Source organism: Magallana gigas, chromosome 9 (genome assembly GCF_963853765.1).
Source record: "Magallana gigas chromosome 9, xbMagGiga1.1, whole genome shotgun sequence".
NCBI classification, from domain to species: Eukaryota; Metazoa; Mollusca; class Bivalvia; order Ostreida; family Ostreidae; genus Magallana; species Magallana gigas.
In genome coordinates this window covers 6,350,690-6,376,434 of record NC_088861.1, presented here as the reverse complement: position 1 = coordinate 6,376,434, position 25,745 = coordinate 6,350,690, and the positions used below count along the sequence as shown (strand labels likewise).

Genomic DNA, 25,745 nt, shown 5'->3' with positions numbered 1-25,745 from the left:
AAATATTACTTTGATACATGTTTGCAGTTTGGTCTAAGTTCATCTTGTAAAATATTTGAGCGATTCTCAACAGCCCTACAATGGATAGCACAAAATAAACTTGGTATACCATGTATATCACATGTTTTGGATGACTTTATCATTGTGGATATATCGCCAACTCAATGTGTCTACAAGCCGAAATCTTTCTTGAATATGTGTTCAGATATTGGGGTTCCCATTTCACTTGAAAAAACATGTGGTCCTAACCAAGTTATAACTTACCTGGGTTGTGAATTGGATTCAACAAAAATGGAATGCAGATTACCAAAGGAAAAAATTGTAAAGTGTGTCAACAAAATCCAGTTTGCGATGGAACAATCTAAATTAACATTAAAGCAGCTGCAGTCAATTATAGGTTTATTGAATTTTGCTTGTAATGTAGTGTTGCCAGGCAGGGCCTTTTTAAGGAGGCTAATAGATCTGACCATTGGTGTAAAAAAGCAGGATTATAGAATTAGGATGACGAAACAAGTTAAGGAGGATTTAAGTGTCTGGTATGATTTCTTGAGTAATTTTAATGGTTCTTCAATGTTTTTACCAGATATATGGTTAAGTTCAACTGAACTAAGGTTATATACAGATGCATCTGGAGCTGTGGGGTATGCTGCGGTTTTTGGTAGTCAGTGGTTCAAAGGAGAATGGAATGACAGTTGGCGAAATCAGAACATAGCAGTTTTAGAATTATACCCAATAGTTTTGGCTGTTGATGTCTGGTCAAAATATATGGCTAATAAGTGCATTTTGTTTAACACAGACAATCAAGCACTGGTTCATGTCATTAATAAACAAACAGCAAAAGATAAGCACATCATGTTTCTTTTGCGAAAACTGGTATTGATATGCTTGAAGTTTAATATTTATTTTAAAGCTCAGCATTTGACTTCAAAAGAAAATTTACTATGTGATTGTCTTTCTCGTTCAAAGGTAAATCAGTTTTTACAACTGGCACCCTGGGCCGACAGAAATCCAGTCAACATATCTCCACTACCGCCCTTTCCAAATTAAGAGGTGACATACAAAGACTATTGGAGGCGAGCCTTACTAATTCTTCTTTAGCTTCGTACTCCCATGCTTCCTTGGGGTCTGAACTTGATTTAAATAGAATAAATCAAGTACATGGCGCTTTCAGACCTCAAGGATTATGTTTTTCATAAATTATCTAATCAATCACATCATTGATTACATCAGTAATGGGAGTTATGGATTATTTTAGTTGTAAAATATTATGGGTAAAGAATTAAATATTCATAATTTTATGATTAATTTTATGAACTTATTAAGTATTGTTATATAATCATCTATTGTCATTTTCCTGATTATTTCAAACCAAATTTGGTTAACAATAAAGTCACAAAAGTGGCAGAGTGCAACATACCTATGTGTTATGTGATGTTTTACTGTACAAAGATGAAGGGCTCAGGTGGTTCAATTTCGAGCGGATAGAGGTTAATTATTTCATGAGTGAGAAATAATGCTATATGCAGTAATGGTCTATTTTGAAAATTATCAATTATGGATAAAACGAATTTATAAAAATCATTTCTCTGGTAAATTTTGGTTCCTGCGCCAAAATCACAATAATTATGAATATGCATGAGTTTAATGAATATTGATAATGTTTGGGGTTCACAAGCAACATTGATGTGTAGTCGTATAGTGGTTATTTATACTTTTTATTCACCTACCTGCCCGTTACGTCAAATAATGAGTAAAGAATCATTGAGTGCAAGAATCGTCGAGTAGTGGAAGAAATATTGAACGACTATGAGATTCAATGAATACATAAACACATGGCATGGTTCTTTTTCTCTATCGTTTATCACTCGCGCATTATCAATACCTGCAGAGACGTATCGTTCTATGTAGCTACATCTACGGCATCTAATTTATTAACATGATTATTCAACAAGTTGAACCACCTTTGAGAAACTTAAATATTCCCCCAAGTACTGTTAACCTTGATCATAGTATGGCATGGTTTCGTTTAGTTTTACTTTTTTTAATGTTTACGATTACTCTCATTTTTTACTATAATCAGTAAAAGTGTTTTGACATGCATAAAAAACCTGCTATACGAGGGTTGTTCGGAAATTATTGAGACAAATCGATTGTTTTCTTTTTTAAGTGACGAATTTTGGTGAAAATTGGCATAGACACTGAAGTAACACCAACAAATAATAAAACAAAGTAATATTAAAAGAATATTTAATATTTTGTTTACGACAGTAGATAAACAAGTCAGTGGTCGGGGTACCCAGCGCAGCCATGAACTCGGAGATTAAACAACTTAAACATCTACTTAATAAGTGTCCGTAGAATTACAGTTAATGATAAAAGAAATCAAATTAAATCTGTTCATTTTGCTATTCTTTGCGACTAACTGTTGAGTAAGTTTCACTGATGTTCGAGTTGAAATACGGATATGGTACACATATATTTACGAAACAACAAAAATCTGACAACGACTTTACCTTGATTTTTGACGTCAAGGCGGCGCAACGAAAACCATTAAACTGGTGGAAATCTCAGAAGAAGACCTTTTAAAGCCATGCAATTGCGTAATAAAACTATACGATGACAAGACAAGGTATAGAACTTCAGTTCATCATATTTTTTTTCACTGATTATTTAACTAGAATTAGGCCAAAGGGATTAATTAACAACTTTTGACACACTAACTGTTGTCAACAGTTCTAAAATATGTAAAAAAAAAAAATGACTGCAGGAGACATTCACAGTAATAAGACTTTCGGGTAAAAATATCTCGATTTTTTCACTAAAAAAACAAGAATGAGAGAAAATGTAAATGATGACATCTTGAAATTAAAACAAAAGATGAGAAATAAAGAATAATTCTTATTTCAGTTCGTTTGTAAGATGTTTAAAACACGGAATCAATAATAAGCGTTAAAATGACGTTTCGAAAAGTTTGCGGTTGCGCCGGGTTACGGGACGAAGGCACGTTGGTCAGCTTACTAGGAATGATTTATTCATGCCATGAACAAGAAACTTTTCACATTGATAAACTCTATCCTGATTTACGTTTTGGTGAAATTTCAAGAGTTTATCTTTTTTACTAAAAGAATAAGAGAAAATGTCTCAATAATTTCCGAACAACCCTCATAAGGCTAATGAAACAAATATTTCAAAGTCACGTGAAATGTGCATAGATAGCTAGTCTATAAGAGTACCCGGGCCACACGCGATGAGGCGTATTTAATCCTGCATGTCTGGTCAGCGCTGTCGTTTTAAGGGAATTGGGAAGTTATTTTTCAAAGCTGTCAGTTAAGTGATGTGTGTGTGAAAACAAAATGTAAAAAAAATGACGGGATGTTTTATTTTTATTTTTTTTAAAAGAAGAAAACATACAGGGCCATTAGAGGCGTTATAGCACATCATTTCACAATGATATTGATAAATAGTCATGTGTATGAAAAATCTATCCTTTAATATAATGCAAACAATCGCAACCATATCATTTAAACTGGTATTATATTAACTAAAATTTTTCTGAAAATTAAAAGTAAAAAGCAAAATATAGTCCATTATTATTGTGTTTTACTGTGTTAACACTGCTGGTCAAGAATATTTTTTTTTCAATATTATAAAGGGACAACATGTGTTCCTTGTTTTCTACCACACAAATATATATATATATATATATATATATATATATATATATATATATATATATATATATATATATATATATATATATATATATATATATATATATATATATATATACATGTGTGTGTATGTGTGTGTGTGTATACAATCGATGCGCTACCCTGTTCATCAAAGGCTGAGCTAACAAAATTTTCTGTTTGGGTCGTCCAAGATTATTAATTTAACGGTAAATTATGTATTTTAAAATTTTAGACATTAGTTTTGCAAAGATAATAATTGTATTTATACATTTAAGAGAGTTTAACAATATTTATGTGCTAATATACTATATCATAAAAAAGCTAAAAAAAATTTGAGACTCACTCACTCTGCGAATGTGTTCGGAATGATTGCTTTATCGTTGTTAAGTATATAATAAATCCAGAGGTGCTCGAATCAAACTTCATGAGACTTCCCCGAGATTTGCACAGTTCCTGTGAAATTTCGAGCGGAAGTATAAGTGTTCGGATAATATTCTTAAAATACGTAAGTCCTGGACTTTTTTTTTTCATGTCATATCCTACTTTTATTTATGTTAAAACATTAAAAACCTGTTAAGAAATATGTCTGTTTTATTTCATTATCTAGCGGTTATCTAAACTAAACGATGATATCCAAAGAGTTGATGTTCGTGTTAAACCAATTTATACGTGGTTGAAAATATAAACTTTGGGTTGCTTGATAAAATCATAGCTATGTTTGATGCCTTTGATGTCCAATATCATGGTTATTAGATATAGAATTGGTGTTTGTTTTGATTAAAAATTTAGGATAACAAGGCATTTTCAACTAACTTTCTGCATAAAATAGCATAGTCTGTTTCAAAACTGATGCTATTACCAAGTCAGGCTCGGTCGAAAATTAATCCGTAGGATGAATCTTTACTAAGCATGTTAATTGCTGCAAAAACAGAAAAAAACTATATTTTCTATTGTCACATATGTTTCTAGAAATTATTTTATCCACCTTTTGATGAAGCGAAACTAAAAGGGTCAAATAAAACCACGTTGTCTAAATTAAAATAACAATTACATTCGCAGGGGAGACACTGAGCCCGATTTATACCTAATTTTCGTGTTTCTATACATACATGTACTAGATGAATGTCATTGACCCATTTACATGAATCTACAATCCATCCCAGGTTTTAACTCATAGATAATCGGAACTTCATGATAAATTTTTCATTTTCCTTCTTTTGTTCAAATATTATAATGATTGTATGATAGAAGTTTCAATTCATGACCGAATGCAACTTATATAATTGTTATCATTATCAAAAAGATGTATAATAACAAACCTCTTAAACTCAAGTTAACTGGTGTTAAATTTCACATTAACGCTTACAAATGGTTTCCCTATATAAACTTGTTGAGCAGATTGTTGTCATTTGTTAATTAGAGGAGATAAGGAGGTCACCCAAGTACAAAAAGTAGGTATGAATTAGTTGACGCCTTAATAGCTGATTATTTGGTAATTACTATTGCTACGTAAAGAAAATAATCGACTAATGTGAAAAAAGAGTGTGGGTAATACACGTTTTATTTTTTTATGCATGGAATTTGATTTTTAAGAAAAGATAAACATATTATAATTAATTTAACCACTTTGAACGTTAACCAAAATTCCTGAAAGGTGACAAAATGGCAAATATATATAAATTCACCTTACCCTGCGAATTGTATTTGTGACCATTTTTACTGTATTGAAATGAATACATTTAAAAAAAAACAACACAAATATAACAAAAAATAATTATTTTTTTTTAAATTCTAACAGTTAATGTATCTAATACAGGGATTCGAAATAAGAAAAAAAAGCCCTGATACATTAACGTAAAGTAGTGATCAGGTACTAGTAAAGTTTAAATCCAGAAAACATTGTTATGTGATGAGCATCACTGTAGTAACCGGTACCATCACCTCGTTTGACCAACACACTGCTCCCGGTCTGTAGATGTAAGTTAACCAGGTTGGTTCCGGTCTGGTGAATGTAAATGCTGTCCCCACTACCGAAAGTAGCCATGGCCCTGACCTTACTGGATCATTTGATAACATCAATTATATGATATTGAAACAATAAAGTAATTTTTTGAAACGGTCTTTAAAAAAGACATGTACGTTGCCATACAAAACACTTTAATTAGTAAATTTTAAATCCAGAAAACGTCATTATGTGAGCACTATCACTGTGGTAACCGGTACCACCGCCTCGTTTCACCCACACAATGTCCCCGGTCTGTAGATGTAAGATGACCAGGTTGGTTCCGGTCTGGTGAATGGCAATGCTGCTCCCACTGTTGTACCAGGCTAAAGCCCTGACCTTAGCCGATCCATTCAAAACTATGTCAAAATAGATGTATTTATGCATAGCGGACTGAACAGAGATATAGAACACATATGTCCCCGCTGTCGGCGCTGTAAAGATACCAGTACTGGGGTTGTAGCCTGTTCCTTCACTGTAGATTATTACGGGGAACACTAGGGTGTCTCCTGTCCAAACAGACTTACCTGATGATATACCTGCAGAAAATGCATGGTTGCGACTGTTTTCTACAATACAATAATGAATTAATTAATGCAATTGTAATGCAACTGTATAACTCATAAATTCAGCGTAATAGACACACTGATTATCATTTAGTGATCGAGTGGGTACATATTACAAGTTTCAATGTCCATTTGTTTTGATTTTTTTGCTCATTTCTTTTTTTTCATATATCATATATTCAGAAGTCAGGAAAGAACAGGAAAAATCTTAAGGGCGATATATGCATTTCATTAATTACTTTACACAGTATAGTGGAAAGGGATCTATGTTACATGAAATTCTTATTTTTTTCTGATGAATATTAATGCTAGAATTACAGTTAGAAAATCGATCAACCGCTATTTTTATGCATCTTAATGTAAGGGACTTTTAATGCAGGTAGTTATTCTTATTTTGGATTTTGATTGTGTACTACATCTGTATAATAAAACGTCAACAAAAAATTTTAGGGAAATGGGAGAAAATTAGGATGGTGGTTTCCTTGTTTCACTTACAAAATGTTAAAAAACCTTAATATGCAATTGTCCCAATTCATTCCACGCATTCTTCTGTAAGTTTGTCATATCAGAAAAAAGAAATATTATAACAAAAATATCTTCATTATATCCGAACAGACATCGTATGGTATTTCATACTAAATTCTAAAGCATTGAATTAAAAAAGACTCTAGAAGACGTACTAATGCTCAACAGTTATGATCAAAATAAAACCGTACTAAATATTGTTTTTGTTAAGTCTGTTAAAACCTTTAAATGAAAGTTTTTTCAATTGAAATCGTTGACTTTTTTGTGTTTTGTTTGAAATTGTTTCGTGAAATGTTTCCCTTCGTGAATATTATCGATACGTTTTTACACATTTTGAATTGTTTCATATTTTCAACGTTCACCAGTACGAAAATAAGTAGAAGTAATCGGAGATTCGTTAACGTAATTACTGTTATGTATTGAACATTTTACTTAAAATGTGTTAATTTCAAACACAATTCTAAAGATCTGGAACTCAGACTGCAAGGTGCTCAAAGGTCTAAATATTATCATAATGCATACAATAGAATTCAAAACATTTGTTGCAGAACAAAATTTACAGTCATAAAATTAATCTTACCACAGTTTGATTTGGACATGTTCATGTTGGCCAACTCTAAAGAAGCCACAGCAGATGACAGTTTAAGCTGCTCATTTTTGAAGGTTTGGAACTTTGTTTCAAAATTTGATGTTGTTCTATTAAGGTTTTCTAAATAAAAAACCAAACAAATATTAACAGTTACTGTATTGACTTATATCAATACAAACATATTTTTGTTAGAAATATGTATACTCTTACGTGTATTAAATGACAAAAGTTAATAGCAAAACCCTATTGATGATAAGTTAATTACTATAAAGTCATATCAGTTGTCTATGAACTTACAATTCCGCCAAAATACATTAACATATACTAGACTTTGACCCTTGCGTGCACGGGTTGACATTGCATATGATGTCGGGCATTTACAAAATATTGTTATATTGTTGACATTTGCATAACCAAACTTCAAGCCTACAATAATACTATTAATTTCACTACACTCTGCTGAGTTGGAATAGCCTGTATCTGGGGAAATGCCTTCATCACAGTTAAAACGCCTGGCATATACCCGTAATGTAGCAGAACATTGCAGAATCGCCCCAAAACGATTTTGGAGAAAATTAAGTTGCATTGAAAATAACAGTCAAATTGTTCAAAACAAACCATTTTGAAACTGTAAATACCTTTCGTCGAAAAGTTTAATTCTATAATTGCAGAATTCAACATATTTCAACGTTTTTTACACACCATGTTGACATTCGGAATTCTCGGGATTTTTTATAGTTCATGCACTGTCTTCGAGTTATCTTCCGTATTTTCTTTGATGAACAGAAAAGAAATTCCAATGAAAATTAGCACACATTTGTTTTATCGTTTCCAAGTTTATTCATGGAAATGTGATGTTGTGGAAACATACTGTAAAAAAAGCCTCCCGTGATTTTGTGTCAATGTATGCGCAAGATTGTAAAATCCAAAAAATTCAAATGATTTCCGGAATTTTTTGAAGAATTTTCGTTGATTATTTATTAACGAAGCTTGATTGAGAAAAAATAAAAACGATTTGGTAATCTTCAAGTACCATTGATGTTTAAAATATATCAAACAAAAGACATTATTCTTCCGATTTATCGGTATCAAAGCTCAAAATATCGAGTCTATTATTTTAATATAGTAGTATAGATAAATGAATAACCGCACGAAACACTTTGTTCACAGTTTCTTCTAGCTATAACTTGCATACTCATAAATCTTCCATTTTAAGTTTGGTTGTTTTCAAACTATAACTTAGATCTTTTGATTTCTCAGAAACAATTATTTTAGGGGCTACTTTAAAAAAAACACGACAAAACTTGCTCCTCAAAAAGCCAATCGTCGGATATCCGGATGATCGCATCTTTTACTTATCATCGGGTATAAATAAGTAAAAGGCGTCCGCGATCACCCGTAGGTATCCGACGATACAAAAAGCCCAAAAATGACATCGATCATCCGGATGAAGCCACAAACAGTCTTTTACTGACTTGCTAACCTCCAAAAATGCCGAATAATATTATGTATATTATATATTAGGAATTTGAATTTATAAGTTGAAAACATATAATATTTTAATACAATTTTGTTGGAAGAAAAGGCAAAACAACTATGAATATAACGATTACTATGCAAGACAGGCGTCTTGAATTTATCTTGAATTTATTTAGATAAGTATCCATATGAACAACCATAACGTCACCATTACCTTCCATTATAGCCTGTTATCAACTTTCAAGTAAAAAAATATATACACATGCATTTTATTACCTGAAAATGCCCTCTTTGTTTTCGATTGAGAATCCTCCAATCCATGAATAAGAGCAGTTTGGCTAGTGACATCTTGTTTAATTATAGAATTTTCAACATATAAATCTGTAATTGATGAATTGAAATGACGTTCAAGTTCTTCATACTTTTTATCTCTTGACTCATTTTCGGTCTCTGTTTTTTCTTTGAAATCCAATAAAGTAACTGACAAATACCGCACTTCTATTTTGACATCATTAAGAACACTATTCGTTTTGTTAAAATAAAACTGTCTTTTTTCCTCTGAATCTTTCTGAATGATGTATAAATGGTCACTCAATGAACTAACGTTCTCATTTACTGTTTGTAATTTCGTTTCAAGCTCCATAATTCTGGAATCACTGCTACTGCTACTCTTCTTTAGTTCTCCGTTTTCCTGTTGAAGAGACGCTACCGTCCGCTGTAGTTTTGATATTTTCCATTCACTTGTCGCAAGACTTTGTTTCAAAACGGTGACGTCATTAACCAGTGCGTGGAAATTCTTAACCAAAGCAAGACGAATAACTGTTTCTTGGTTAATCATCTGTCGAAGGATGCTCAAATCGTCGAATTCCTTGTTTTTGCTTTCCATTGATGTTGAAGTTTTGTTTTCGCCATCTGTTAAGAATGAAGACACTGCCTCCACCCTAACCAAGCTTAAAATTATCCCTAGCATACAAACCAACCTCATTGCAGAATTGCAAAAGTATGTATGTGCAAACTAGACTAAAATTTGAATATTTATAATGGAAGAGCACGTGCATACAAATAGCTGCGGTTAAATGAAGAATGGTACTTAAAGTATCACTCGAGATAGTTTCAAAAATGTATTGCTTCATACGCCTCAAATATGTTATCATCTGAAAACAGGTTCTCTTAATCTTTACACAATACCTCAAAACAAACGCCCCGTGCATTCCTTCACGCTTATGTGAATATTTTCTCTTGAATAATTTACTAAAATATAAGATATGTTCCTATTAAAACATGTATTTTGAATATGCATCATGTCGATAAAAATGTCATTATTCATTAATCAAAAGAGCTAGGCATTAGTTTTTTTAAGCTTCAGTTATGTTCAAATTGTGTTCTTGTATCGTCTGTTGTAGTCTTACAATTGTTGTTTCGCTCACAGCGAGACCCTTTTTAAGAAGATTGACGTCAACCACCAGTGCATGGACGTTCTTGATCAAAGCGAAGGCATATTCGTCAGCCAAGGTTTTCTGATCCGCACCGCCTCTCACAAACCCTTGGCATATCGTGCCATCAAAAGTCGGGATTTTTTTCGTCACGTGATCTCCCATCCTATTTCTAAATCAGCCAAATAATGAAAGATGCCGCACTATATACGTAACTGGTGCACAAATGGTAGCCTCTGTAGACATTGATATTGACAAGTTGGAAGAACGTTTTAAGGATTACGTTTACTCAGGGTTTGAAATTTCAAACAATGTTTTTACAAAGTTCATTACCTGACGTACAAAGTTGTTTTAAAAACACAAAATAACAATGTTATTAACAAATATCGATGTTGATATCAATGTTTTGTTTATTTGAGGAAGATGTGCTTCGACAAAAGTAAATTAATATCGAAACAGAGGATTTTTTCATTTTAATTTCTTATTTTCTCTTAAAAACTTTCTGTTGCAGTGTAGTTGCAAAAGTTAAGTTGCTATGTGATTTTTCATATCACTTTTCATATTTTATGGTTGTATTAACTTGTATATAGACATAGCCGTGGAAATCGCTAGAAGGAAGTGGAGATGGATCGGCCATGTGCTCAGAAAAGACCAGCACGACATAACCAGAGAAAGCATCTTCTGGACAGCTGATGGGAAAAGGAAAAGGGGTAGGCCTAAAACAACATGGCGAAGAACAGCAGAGAGTGAGCTGAAAAAGATAGAGCTAACATGGAAAACAGTGGTGGCAAAAGCAAAGAATCGGACTGGGTGGAGAGACTGTGTGGCTGCCTTTTGTGCCACCTGGCATGAAGAGGCCTAAGTAAGTAAGTAAGTTAACTTGTATATAATTTTATATCACTGGCTGGCACGCGATTGGAAAAATCTTAAAAATACATTAAATCAATTCAAGATAAAATATCTCGAAAATTTGATCATTGACCTAATAGAATGTTAATGCCGACAGAATACAGAAAATAAAAACAGTTTAAGCAATAAATGGTTTGGGGCTCCTATTGGTAAGTTTTTGGGAGTTGATTTTAATCAACTCTCCTATGCAGTCACTCTGGCAAACCGAAAGTGAAACAGTGTTTTGACCTAAGCACAAATCATCACCGCTGACAAGTCTAAGTTCTTGAATATAATATAAAAATTCGATGTAATGTATGCTGAAACATTGTTTTTCAAGGAAACTTATCTATAAACACTTTGAAAATAGTAAGATTTTATATAATACGAACAATTTAGATATTTACGATATTTACGTATGTAGTCTCATGTATTTCTACGCCAAAGTTTAATATAGTCTCGTTCAACCAGACGCTCGACTGTGTCCGTAAATCTCCGACAAACAGAGAGACTCTCTTGCTTGTCGGAGATTAACGGAGACAGCTGAGCGTCTGGCTGAACGAGACTGGAGTTCAATATCAATAGTGCTTGGATCCATACAATTTTTAGAATTGTTTCGATTACTAATACATAGTTTGATATCTTAAAATATTACACAACATGATTCATATGGGTTTTCTCTTAATTCTATTATAAAAAAGTGCGTAATTGAAATACAGACTAGAAACACATTGCCACGCAAGAAATAAATGATAATCGATAAAATCAACTCCCGTCAGTACTTCAGTACTTTGATTTTAAAGCTCGATCAAAAATGGATACAATTTTGAAAAATGATAGAGGAAATTCGGACTAAATTAAACTTAAAATGTATGCTTAAAATGATATATTTAAATATAAAATTAGTAAAGCTAGTCGTATTTCATCATTTACTAACATACAAATTGTTTTATTATTTCTAATAATTACAAAATAAAGAAAACCTTGGAAAGGGTGTACAATTTTGACTTTTGAAAAAAATTTCAATAAACTTTCAGAGGTCACTGGCATAAAAAGTAGGTCATTGACCTAGTTATTTGAAAGTGAAAAATAGCACCACAATAGTGGGGATACAATGTACAATAAGTAGTTTTTCCTTCCTATTAGTGAATTTTTTTTCGCCCCTGAGTAAACGTAATCCTTAATGCTTAGTGTATTCAATAAATAGGAATCATATAGATCGAATTCATTTGAAAGATGAAAGACTGGGAGCGGTAAACAGTTGGTAAATTCTCAATCTATTAGTGCATATCCATACGAAAGTCGGTTAGATTTTGAACAATCGTCTTTAAGGAAATACACTCTTGATTAGTTTGCAAATTTTCAGATTTCAAATCTTCTTGTGATGAATTAAAATGCCGTTCCATTTCTTCGTATCTTTTATTTCTCGGCACAATTTCTGTCCCCAAGCGATCCTTTAAATCCAACATAGTTAAAGACATATACCGTACTTCTGTTTTGACATCATCAAAAACACTGTTCGTTTTGTTAATAAGTTCCTGTCTTTTTTTCCTCTGAATCTCTCTGAATGACACTTAAGCGTTTATATAATGTACTAACGCTGTGATTTACTGTGCGTAATTTCAAATCGTGCGCAACCATCTTGGTCTTACTGATAATACTATCATTTTTTACTTTCCTATTTCCTGTAAAAGAGTTTCTAACTGAACATTTGATGCCATTTACCATGTGAGGTAGTTCTACGATTGTTGTTTCACTCACAGCAAGACTCCTCTTGATGAGATTGACGTCACAAACCAAAGCATGGACGTTTTTTTACCAAAGCGAGGCGAATATCGGTCTTTTGGTCGATCATTTGGCGTAGGATACTCAGCTCGTAACATTCAAGTTTCGTGCCAACTTTATACTGTGGATGATCAACATATACAGAGAGAACCATCGGACACTTTGATTTATCACTTTTTTAAAACCATTTTAAAAGAATATCATACATCTACTATCAAGCTATTATCAAGCTATTCATTTTCTTATTTATTACATCTTTTGAGATAAGCGGTTTCCGCTAAGATATAGTGTCGTGTCTTTTAATTTCACGACTTGTCAAAATAAATATACTTTAATCTTCCAAGCTCGTGTCTATTAAATGTGATATTTATATGATAACAGACATGAACTGTCTACAAGATTTACTGTTTAAGAAGTCGAGCATATTATAATTGAGCTTTATATCATCTGAATCACGGGGGTCTAATGCATTTAGATTTCTCTCTGATGAAATATTACATATAACTTTTCACAAATCTACAATGTTAATCATGTAGAACCATTTTAACAAGAAGGATTTTCGGTAGGATGTAACCATCTTTTTTGTACGTCAAAACAACTTAAAAATGACGCCGGTTGCAGGTGAAATATACATAGATTGCGTAGTCTTAGCTCAGAATTCGAAGCCAGACAAACCTTGTTGATTTCAAAGAGCCATGGCTGAGTGGCCAGCATTGAAATAGACAGGCATACGTCACATTGCTGTTTGACACAACTACCCAAAGTCCAAGCTCCTGTTAAAGTGGTTTTATTTGCATGCAGACAAGTACACACGTGCACAGAGTCATAATATCGATATCCACCCAACTAGATATCTCTGGTCAATTTAAGATTAATGGGTCAGCACAACTTAAATTATAAGGCAATAAATTAATAAAGCATAATTTGTTAATTTAATAAATTAGGTTAGTTGATTTGTTTAAAATATTTTAAAGAGTGCCACATCTTACTATTGAACAACTATATATTTTCATTTGTCGTCAAACTTAATTTTACTGTATTGTGGCTTCATAGATTTTTTGTAGAATACCAATTTCGGTATTTAAGTGTTGAGTTTATCAACATGATTAAAGCTGACATGAGTTCATAAAAGCATTTGGTCGCCATATTAGTTTCGATCGCTCCTCTATTGCCATTAGGGTATATATACCGGTTGAGAAAGTTACGATCGGTTGCTTTCCGATCGAGGCATTCAGGTTGCACGGACTCAAATTTTTGTTCAAAGAATAAAGGAAACAACAATCAATGAAATACAAAATATATTTATTTTTTTAAGGTCAGACGACACGATCCTCAATTTCATACAAGTTTTTTTAGGAATTTGTTATTGCTTCCTACTACTTTGACAAGCTTTCTTTAAAAAATTTACCTTACCAGGCGTTTTTGCAAAATACTAGAATATGCAATTTCCTCTATAATCTTTTTGAAAATAGACTTGAATTGTTGATATAAAAATAGAGAAATATACAGCAAAGGGAAATTTACTATAATGGAGATCCATCTCGGCCGTAGATGGAGAACGAACTCGCGACCTCTGGAACCTACGTCCCTAGTATTAAGGGGTCACCGCCCTAACCACTCGGCCATCTAGGCATATATATATATATATATAAAACAGGTTTATCATTTAAAAATATATTGTAAATAATAATAATTTTATTTGAACTCTTTATTACGAGGAGATAAAAAAAGATACCCGAGGAACGTGTCGTTTGATCTTAAAGAATTTCCAAGTTAATCCTTATTATTTTGCACAGACAATGCTGCCTTACTTCGCATGCTCATCAAACACGTGTGTCGTTCATACAGAGTGCATAACGTCTTCATCTTTTTGAAAACTTTTTGGCACTACATCCAATACACTAGCTATATGATAGTAAATCAAAGAAAGTAACAACGTAACGTCATTCCCATCTGTTCCTACAAAAAAAACCCACCCCGTTTCTAAAATCCATGCAATCACTGACATTGCTCGATCTGCCACAGTGTGTGGTTTGCGCATGTGCGATTTTATACCATACACAGGAAAACTGTCTACGATTATCGAGGAATTTTTAAAGTATCTGTGTCTGAATTTCAGTATGTCTTGTTTCGTCGTTTATTGGATATATTTGCCAGTGCAGTGGTTGTCATATTATTTTTGTTCAAAACGTGTTTTTACACGTCTTTCCGTCCAAGGTAACGTGTTCGGGTTAATGAAATACCAGAATGCAGTGAAGCATGAATAGTGCTCGGCCTTATATAGAGGGTGTGTAGCGATGAGCAGAACAATAGAAATCGACAACTTATATGGCGATAGTCGGGGTTAAAAGGAAAATAATGCGTATTTATGAATTCATGTCAGCTTTAACCACTCAAAACCATATTTTATTTAATTACTCATTGGCCACGGATGTTCATATCCTTGAGACCACGAGTTTCCCTATATCTACATAAATCTGATGCTCAAAAAATCAAAGATTCATTGAACACGAATGTATGTATTATAGAAAATCGCTATTTTACATAAATTTTCGACTTCCTTTGTCTAGATATTCTTTTTCTTAATACAACTACTAAATCACTTTGAAAGGGATGTAGGCACTTATCAACAGTGATTGCTAGGCCCCCCTTTTTGAGCACGAATAGTTATTGTTAAAATCAACCAAAAATCAAAATAAAAAAAATAATAAAATACTCTATAACCCCCCCCCCCCAAACTCTACCCACCTCCCCGTTAAAGATTTTGAAGATTAATTTTTCTTATCGTCTAATTTATTTTGCGCGTGTGGACTCATCCCCCCAATGAACATAATTATGATAAATGAAATACTTCTGAACGTTTTTATAACTAATCATGCATTTCCCTTTATTAAAATATTTCCCGGAGTTTTCTCCAGACATATTTAGCACATAAAATAACAATTATTTTAAAATTTAGAGGAATGGGGGGGGGGGGGGGTACATGTAAGTATTTGTAAGATTGTTAAAAAGATATTTCCCCTTTGAATGGATTTGATTTAAATAAACAATTTCTATTAACTCGATTTTAATATTAAATATTTCTTATTTGCAGAATTCAATATAAGAACTATCTGGAATAAACATATGGCAATGGCTGGAGAGATGCTTACAGATGTTGACTGCGTAAACAGAAACAGAAACAAGAAGTAGATATAAATAGATTCCCCAGACTCACAGTGTCGGTATATCTACGTCTTGTGTTTGTTCTCGGAGTACTTATGCTCTTAGAGGAGGTCAGATATGTAGAAGCCACTGATTTATGTTATACATCTTTCAAATGTCGTGTGTTAGCCCCGAAACGATGCGCGGCATATAAAGTGTTCTAGCATGATGACGATGCTCTAATAACCGTCATAATTCAAGTAAGTTAAAGATAACATTGATAAAATTTTATTTTTGTTCTTTCATAAGTGAAAGTTAACTATAATTAAAAAAAAAAAGGAAAATGATATATCGATTTATTTTTCTTTTCGTGTTTTTACATTTTGACGTATATTTAGATTGACCATTGTTTACAAATATGCTTTCATTTACAGTTGTACATTGATCTGTGTTACGAAACACGCTAAGCGATGGCAGATGATATACCTGCAGCCCTGTATCACGCGGTGGATAAGAATGACGTTACGAAACTGCGTTCTTTGCTTCTCGAAGGAGCGGATCCAAACGAGAACTACAACGACAGCCCCGCCTTGTCGTTTACAATCCTGCATCTGTGTTGTGGAAAAGGATATTTAGAAGCCACACGGGTGCTGGTAGAAGCAGGTGCGAATATCAAATCACGTGATGCCTGGGCGATGACCCCGCTTGTCCACAGCATTATTTCTCAGCACTTTGATATCGTAGAATACTTGCTATCGGAATGTCCGCGAGCTGTTAACCTAACGGACAAGTTCGACAAACCACCACTCCATTTTGCAATAGAGTCTGACAATGTTGATATCTTTAATCTGCTAATAAACAGGGGCGCCGATATCAACCTGAGTACAATGCATGGGATTACTCCTCTTATGTTTGCCTGCACCACTCGAAAGTTGTCCAACAGGGAGGAAATGGTCCGTATTCTCCTGGAGAAAGGCGCCCTGGTGGATTTAATGGACGTCCTGGATTACAAAACTGCACTTCAGGTAGAAAGCAGACCTCTCATTCTAATCAAGAATCATTTCAAACAGTTAGAAATCTATTTTTTTTTCGCAGAACCTTGTGATGTATTAACTGCCCTTGCTTTGTCAATTCCATGGATTCCATCATTAATCATATATAATTAGATGTCATGAAAAGTACTATAAGACTAGTTATTCGTGGTTATCTTCCTTTGTGTGTAACATGTGTAAATGTAAAAAGGGGAGTTACGGGGACCGTGTTTGCAAATTCATATTAACATTTTCTGGTGTCTTTGTGATAGCACTACAGATCGATTTTGTAACGTATACTAGTAGCTTATCAATGACTTTTTTAATATTTAATCATACGGTCGCCGAATGATATACAAATATATCAGAAATAAGGAATCATTCTTTGATTACGATGAGGCGGGGCGTGATCAATTCTATCATATATTTTTAAGCTTTTTTGTATTTGATCATCACTGACCATTTAATACAGATATTGTTGTCATTAAAAATGGTTCAATACCCCTCTTCCCTCCAGATGCAGCACCTATTCGTAGGTTTCTTATAAGTTCTTTATAAAACTCTATAAAGAACTTATATATATATATATATAAGTAATAGATATGTATTTATAGAAAACCATACCGGATTCTCGTTTTATTTATCATGGATTCTTTAGAATTAGAATTAGTTTTTATTAATAAATAAAGAGTCCATTGATACACTTTTACAAGATTTCATGATTTTATTTAGGGTAAAATAGGAAATTCCATCATTAATTTTGCCGAAATTGACACTAAGAATATAAAAAAGAAAATGTCATATTTTATCCTCTTACAAATATCCTCTAAACAGTCTTGCTTTAAATAATAATATGGGTGTGTCGGATGCAAATCTAACATGTGTTTTGTCAGAATGTTTGTGTAAAGGCTATTAAAATTATCCTTCTTCATGGAGGGTGTTTTCAATGATATTTTCGATCATTACATTAATATTTGAAAATTAAGAGCTGATCGAACTTACATAAGAACATATGCCAGTTTTTCATGCAATCAGAAGTCGCAATATACTCTATTAAGTGATGCTTCAAGTCGTTAAGAATTTTTCACCGTTCACAACGACGTCACATTTCGATTAACAACTAAGGGAATCGTAAACAAATTTAAAGAGATATCAATAGTGTCTGATTTTTTAAGAACTTTTGATCAGCCAATGAAAAAGGGCGTTATGTCCTTTGTAAGTCAGATCATATTTAGTAAAATTTACGCGAATTAGAAGGGGCTTGGTAAATGTTACTTAATATTTATCTTACTATTACAAAATAAATCGGAGAAACTAATACTGGCAATTAAACCACATGCTTCGCTTGATTTCAGTATGCAGTGGCAAATCGACACACAGAAGTGGTATCCCTTTTGCTGGTAGCTGGGGCAGACGCTAATAGTTTAGACAAGGGCGGAAGTACTCCACTCACCAATCTCATGGCTTCTTCTATACGTCCCCGGATGCTGGATTCCGCCGTCATGGATGACGTCATGACAATCGTTGTTCTGTTGCAACAAATGGGAGCCGAGTTGAATTTGAACAAATGTGAATACAGTAATCCACTGATGGTAGCAACGTTGTTAAAATCTACCAAACTGGTGGAATATTTTTTGGCATGCGGAGCCGACCCAAACATCAAATGTAATTAAATTCATTGATGATTATTTTCTGAAATCAAAATAAAAAAAAAACCACCCTGATATCATCTACTCCTGACATTTAGTATCAGTTTGTTTTAAAATTCAAGGCTTTGTGATGGATGAAGTTATGATTTTAATACACCCGGACCGGACACTGTTATGTAGAATTTACCCTTTTTGTATTAATGAATTTTTGACTGTTCTTCGAAATGCACTGACTTGCCTGATTTGCCAACGATAAAGAAGAGCGTTGTCTTGCTAACAAAAATTGGAAAGATAGGGTTTATAAAAAGATTTTTTCAGAAGGTGTGAGTTATTTTACTGAAAACAATTGTTGCATTCCATAGCACAATATTGTTCATTAGAATGATAGGAATCTTAATTATAACACGACATTAAATTAGCCATTATAGCAAATATGCAACATGGATTAAGCTACTATTATAGTGTCTGTCCCAATATAGTTATGCAGCCCACCTGAACGATGGATACTAATGAAAATACACATACCTGTTAAAAAAGAGCAATTGACTAGATAAAAGGGAAACTATCCAAGATAACTTCATTGACACATAATCATTTTTCACTCATAAAGATTCACAGGAACGAAAACAGATTTCTTAAGGAGATTTCTGATGGGAAATAATGACATATTTTCACCATTGGGAAGTCACTTGGAATACCTCGCACTATTTTCCGATGTTATCATCCGGGTCTGATGTATTACAAAATCCCCTAGACTTCATTTTTTTCGCTGTGTATTGACACCAGATAAGCTAGAGAGGACATTTAAACAAAGAAATCTTCGAATTTTTTTCATACCTTTGAATGACAACATTTGAAACCCGAAGTATTTATAAATATCCAGTAATTAAGCCAAATATGAATCGAGGATAGCTTGGGACACATTTTTATATAATAACGTCACAATGAACAACTTGTCTAGACGAAACAAAATGCCACGAAAGCATGAGAACACAGCAGACCCAATCATACATTGTATATCCATATTTTTGCATTTATTTATTCTTTTATTTCAGTCATATCTGGAATAACTCCTCTACATGCGGCCATTGGGAACAGAGATCTCCAGACCACACAGCTATTGTTACGTTACAATGCCAGTGTTGCTGCCAAGGCAATGATCAGGCACAAGAGACAGGAAGAGAGACTGTGTGATCCCTTTGAAATGGCTGTTGATCTTCTGCAATGGGACATTGTAAATCTATTGACTGAGTATGGGTATAACTTGTCGCAGCATGAATACCTGAGGGACAGTGTATTTTTGGATACAATTCCTGCAGCTCTTAAAAACGATCCTTCCATGTTCGCCCTTTTACAAGAAACAGCACGAAAGCCGCCTTCTCTTCAAAAACTCGTAGTCCTTCGGGTGCGAGATATCTTGAAATTTGATATTTCCAAAAAAGTGCAAAGCTTGTCTTTACCAAATTCATTGAAGAGTGACATAAGCATGATAGAGATTTCTTGACAACTTTCTGGAAACCCAAGGATCCATTATCCATATGTGCATGTATCAATTAACAAATGTATTTTTTTAACAGCTTATAAGCAACTTTTATAATAATACTCCTCAAACGCACTACATTGTGTTACATGTATTAGAATATATAAATTCTTTCATTACACAATCAGTGTGATAACAATATCATTTGCGGATAGTGTTTATTTGATTCTTTATTTTTTTAAACCTTCATTTATAATTATATTAGATGATGACCCGCGCAAGCGCGGGGATCAACACGAATGAATGACATAATGCTATAATGTTGAATCATATATTTTTCCCGTATATATTGTGTCCGATTTTGTCCTTTATTGTATTCCTAACCTATTTTTTATGATTGAAATAAAAATAAAACAAACTGCATAGCTGGATATTTAGTAAAGGGATGAAAAATTCAAACTGAATTGGATGATACATACATCAACATGGCCTTAATTCTTTTTGTTGCAGCTGAGTGGAAAATGATAATTTTTTTAAACCAGTGAGTGGGTATTTAGCACGTCATATGTCTAACTTTTGTTCTTTAGGTCAAATTTCATTAATGTTTTATCCCTGTCCAAAATGTGAAGTTCAGATAAAAGACTGTTTCGAAAAAAAATTTAAGAAGGGTGCTCCAATCCGACATTTAACTTCCACGTTTAATCACACGATCTGTTCCTTGTTTACAAATTAACGTACATGTATATAGTTAACTGACAATCTGTCGTGGTATTAAAATGTATAAAATTTAAAAAGGAAGCTAGTATATGCATATTTATTTGCATTTTTTTAAATCAAAGTTGTAGTATCCAACGTATCTCGCCCTACACTTTCCGCCGCTCTGTAAATTAGTCAAACCGCGTTCCTGGATAATAAATTTTTTCGATCAAAACTAAAATTGCATCAAATTTTTCCATTTTATTTATTTACGTTTTGTATTAACCAATGATGTCCCAACCAAGGAATGAATATCTGCCCGCGATGCATGGTGAACCCGTCCTACACTTTTCGACATAATGTTAATTAGTCAAACAGCGTTCTTGGTTACATGTACTCCGTTCTGAAAAGTTCGTTAGAGGTCGCGCTTCGCTAGCTTCTATCTATCAAAACTAAAATCGCTCACTTAACGAATTGCCTTATTTCATTTATAGAACGTTTGTCAAATCTTAACTTCTTTGTGTAATCCAGGTAAGTTTCTAATAAATATATCTACTGGTTACGCAATAATTCAATATTATTTCATTGCAGGCATATATTTTGATGCAAACTACCCCTGACCTGGATCCGCCAAAGCGTATCCACCACCTCACTCACGTTTTTGCTATTTCGAGCTGGTTTATCGAAAATGAATGTAGGTTTTTGATTCATTTTACATTAATTACTTATCAAGTAAAATTCGACTATAGCTTACGGACTTCATATAACACGTGTTGAAATACCAAAGGTGTATTAGCAGTTACGCTGGTGCAGGCATTTTTTTAGTTTATTGGCAAAAAGTCTTCTTTGATAAGTATAGATGATAACCTCTCTGCGTTGATTAAAGAAAGAAAACCAATACATGTATATGTAGTTTGAATTTTCTTTTATATACGTAAACATTACTTATGATTAATTTCAACTGAGTCAGTCTTAAAATATTTAGGAAACCTTACGACCAGAGAAAGAAACGGACTTGAGCTATTGCTTTGAATTCCTTATTTTACTTTGGATGCCAATACAGTTGATACACTTTGCACTTCATTTTTATTTCATTTTTAGATTTCGTAAAAAGATACTAAAACCGACACTCGCACATGCATTCTCGTGCAATAATGCACGTGTCCCCATGATTTGATCAATATAATTATTTATTTGAACGAAACTAAATTCTAAAATAACTTAATTATTGGCTTCATTAACATGTACAAACATTGTTATTAAATGCGATTATGCATAATTTGCTTGTTTTGGTTATAACAAAGGTGTGAAAGTTTATGTCTTTCAGTAGGGTTTTTTTTTCTCTCATAGATACTGAATTAGATTTACAGGTAAATTCTTCAAGTTGCCACAAAAATTATGTCATAATGTTCATAATATATTGATAGAAAGTTCTACATTTAGAGATTAGATTTTATATTTATTTTTGTGTAGAATATATTTCATTTCCATTTTACAGGTAGCGTTTTGACACATGTACACAATTCATGTAAAATTATTTGTAAAGATTACACAATGGTAACTTAACCAATGAAATAGGCAATTTTTTAAATAGTTTTACATGTAATATATTATCTTGATCCATTATATTTCTTACACATTTACCCTCGATGCCCTCAAGTCTAAGTAATGAAATTATTAGCAAAATACAGCAAATCTTTCTGATGCACGTCTGTAATAAATAGCTGCCTAATTACATTTTTAATCAAATTATTCGTACACCCCCCGATCGGAGAGTATTTTTTAATAATTATACAATCTTTTTGTTTGGACTTGAATGATTTAAAATTTAAAATTATGAAAATATATTTACTAGAAATGTCCTTAAATTCAGTTCAGAAAAAAAAGAATCGGCGCAGGTAGACCTCCGTTAAATAGATATTAGATAAGAAGGCATTTCATTTCCCAAGTAATGCGTCGGTGGCTCCCTCTAAAAGGTTATCATTTGACATCAATCGTCGTCATTGGTAGAGAATTTGACCAATCACAAACACAAGGAAGTTTAAAGCAGGTACTCGCTTATCAAAAAGGTCATGCACTTTAAGTCATGTATATGTCCTGACAAGAAATGCAAGGTTCCCGATTTGATCTGTCTCTTACTTTACTTTCAATGCTGTAATTCGGTCACTATCTGAAAGACCCGGTTCCACTTACAACATGATATTATAATATAAAAGATGTCTAAAAGATAAAAGATAATGTAATATATGTGCTAAAGAAACAAGCATTCTAAGAGTATTGCATAAGCAATACACGTCCCCTACCGGTTTGTATTATTCTATGAAAGGTTCCAAGCACACAACTATTTCAGATCTATTGTAAACGAGATGTCATGCTTTAATCAGAGATAAAAGAACAGAGGAAATTAAAACTATATAGTTGATATAGAAATTAAATAGGAAATAGGTAAAATAATACTCTTTATTTCATCTCCTGTAATTTCGCCAAGTCTATTCTGTATTCGCTGGTAAAAATTTGTGAAAACAATGCACTGTTATGCACAATATCATTTCTTACCGTCTTCTGTACCCCGAATCAAACGAAACAGATAAACAGCCCAACCCGACAACGAACCCGATTGTAATAATACTACAAAAAAAACCCTGCCGATTAAATTTACAACACAATGCTTGACACTATTTTATAGAATTTATTTGTTTGTTAGAAATGATAAAAGGAATGGTACAGGAAAAGGAATGTTACAAGTAACGCACGATATTATTACTGACTACATACTGACCTCGTTTATTCAGGTACACACCGAACCCGATAACGAACCCGAACATTAAAAAAAAATTGGAATATAAAAAATTAATTTTCTCGAAAATATGTCAATCAGACGCTACAAAAGTGTAAACTTGATCTGTAGTTTGACATTTTGAAGCTGTTCAGCAAGTTTCATATTATTCCTCAAATGCATAAAGAAAAAAAGTGTGGAAAACTGAAGTGGGACAGACAGACGGACTGACGGACGGACAGACAGACAGACGGACTGACGGACGCAGAGGAAAGCTATAGTCCCCTCCGGTGAAACCGGTAGGGGACTAATAAGACAGTCATCTACAGTAACTACTAAAACATAAACAAGTAATATACGATGATTTCAATAAATCGAAGGCAGACTTAATTATAAATTCCTTCCAATTACTTGAAAATTGTGATTAGTACGCTCAATTATAAATACGTTATTCTTAACTACCACATCTCTGCTAAATATTAGATAGTTTTAGTGATAATGTAAATGCACGAAATTGTGTCAATGCAATTATATTGTCATCAAGTACCTTTGATGCCTCATACTTTTAATACAGTTTAAGTATTTGGACCTGGCCGGTACATGGGTTTAAGGAAAATCATCATTGAATTAATGTAAATTAAAGACCTCGTGTATACAAAATCTGAGTTACAGCCCTATTGTGTGTTATGAGGTTATTAGAGCAACGAAATGCTTTCTTTTGTAATTCATGTAGGATATGAATTCAGGTAGTGACATTGCAGAAAAATTACATAATCTCCATTAGTGGGTCTATTCTCTTTTTTGCAATGATCGCATACTTTATAATTCCGTATGAATCATCAAAGATAGCATTTTATTATTAACTTTATATTTATTTGTCCCCTTCCGGTTTTCACCGGAGGGGACTATAGCTTTCCTCTTCGTCCGTCAGTCTGTCGGTCCGTCCGTCTGTTTGTCCCACTTCAGTTTTCCACACTTTTTTTCTTTATGCGTTTGAGGAATGATATTGAAATTTGCTGAACAGCTTCAAAATGTCAAACTACAGATCAAGTTTACACTTTTGTAGCGTCTGGTTTACATATTTTTGAGAAAATTAATTTTTTATATTCCAATTTTTTAATGTTCGGATTCGTTATCGGGCTCGGTGTATCAAATAAACGAGGAAAGTATGTTGTCAGTAATAATATCGTGCATTTCTTGGACCATTCCTTTTACTGTTTCTAACAAACAAATAAGTTCTGTAAAATAGTGTCAAGCATTGTGTTGTAAATTTAATCGACAGGGCTTTATGTATTTTTACAATCCGGTTCGTTGTCGGGTTGGTCTGTTGAGACGGTAAGAATTGATATTCTGCATAACAGTGCATTGTTTTCACAAATTTCTACAAACCGGTAGGGGACGTGTATTGCTTATGCAATACTCTCAGAATGCTTGTTTATTTTATTTTATTTTTAGAAATTAATGAATAAATCGTAAAGAAAAAGTAAGTTAAGTCTGATATCATTATGATTATTTCTGGCAATCTTTGATTTATCTTAAATTGTTGATGGTTTCGACCGATTGACAAACTGGTTAGAACTTGATCGTGTAGTTTTAACCCTGTCAGTTTCTTTAGAACTATAAATCACAATCGGTTATTTCTTAAGAAATAGAGAAAATAATTGGTAGGTGTAAATACATGTATATTTCAATGTTTTAGTTTGAGATGTAATGATACGGTGCTTGTTGTAAAAGATACACTTACCATTAAATGTTCATTTCTCGAGCTTTTTTGTAATGATGTCCATTCAATCATCGAAAAAATGTAAAATCTGAGTTCAAGCCCTATTACATACAATGTAGTGATAGTAAGTGTTGTGCTTTGATATGTTAATAATTCATGTATGGTGCTTGATGTAAAATAAAAGCTTAATCAAACACTTTGCATTATTTTTTAATAACCTAGATTTGTCCTTGCGATCATCGGACAAATTTACAAAATATAATATTGAGAAAAAAGCAATTAGTGAA

The 25,745-nt window shown here is 33.0% G+C and overlaps 2 protein-coding genes across 3 annotated transcripts; one reads left to right on the top strand and one right to left on the bottom strand.

Moving 5' to 3' along the window:
• Window positions 1-5,097: 5,097 nt before the first annotated feature.
• Window positions 5,098-9,870, bottom strand: LOC105331882 (myosin-9). The gene is made up of 3 exons (XM_011434253.4): window positions 9,130-9,870; window positions 7,366-7,494; window positions 5,098-6,263 (listed from the first exon to the last, which is right to left on the bottom strand). The coding sequence occupies exons 1-3, from the start codon at window positions 9,836-9,838 to the stop codon at window positions 5,854-5,856; spliced, it is 1,248 nt and encodes a 415-aa protein (XP_011432555.3). The 5' UTR covers window positions 9,839-9,870; the 3' UTR covers window positions 5,098-5,853.
• A 6,243-nt stretch (window positions 9,871-16,113) lies between these two features.
• Window positions 16,114-20,680, top strand: LOC105331883 (serine/threonine-protein phosphatase 6 regulatory ankyrin repeat subunit A). Of its 2 annotated transcripts, none has more exons than XM_066071707.1 (4): window positions 16,114-16,234; window positions 16,538-17,128; window positions 18,490-18,799; window positions 19,839-20,680. In XM_066071707.1, the coding sequence occupies exons 2-4, from the start codon at window positions 16,574-16,576 to the stop codon at window positions 20,285-20,287; spliced, it is 1,314 nt and encodes a 437-aa protein (XP_065927779.1). In that variant the 5' UTR covers window positions 16,114-16,234; window positions 16,538-16,573; the 3' UTR covers window positions 20,288-20,680. The 2 variants fall into 2 exon arrangements, with proteins under 2 accessions (XP_065927779.1, XP_034334556.2); XM_034478665.2 differs by having other exon boundaries at window positions 16,204-16,363.
• The last annotated feature ends 5,065 nt before the right edge of the window (window positions 20,681-25,745 follow it).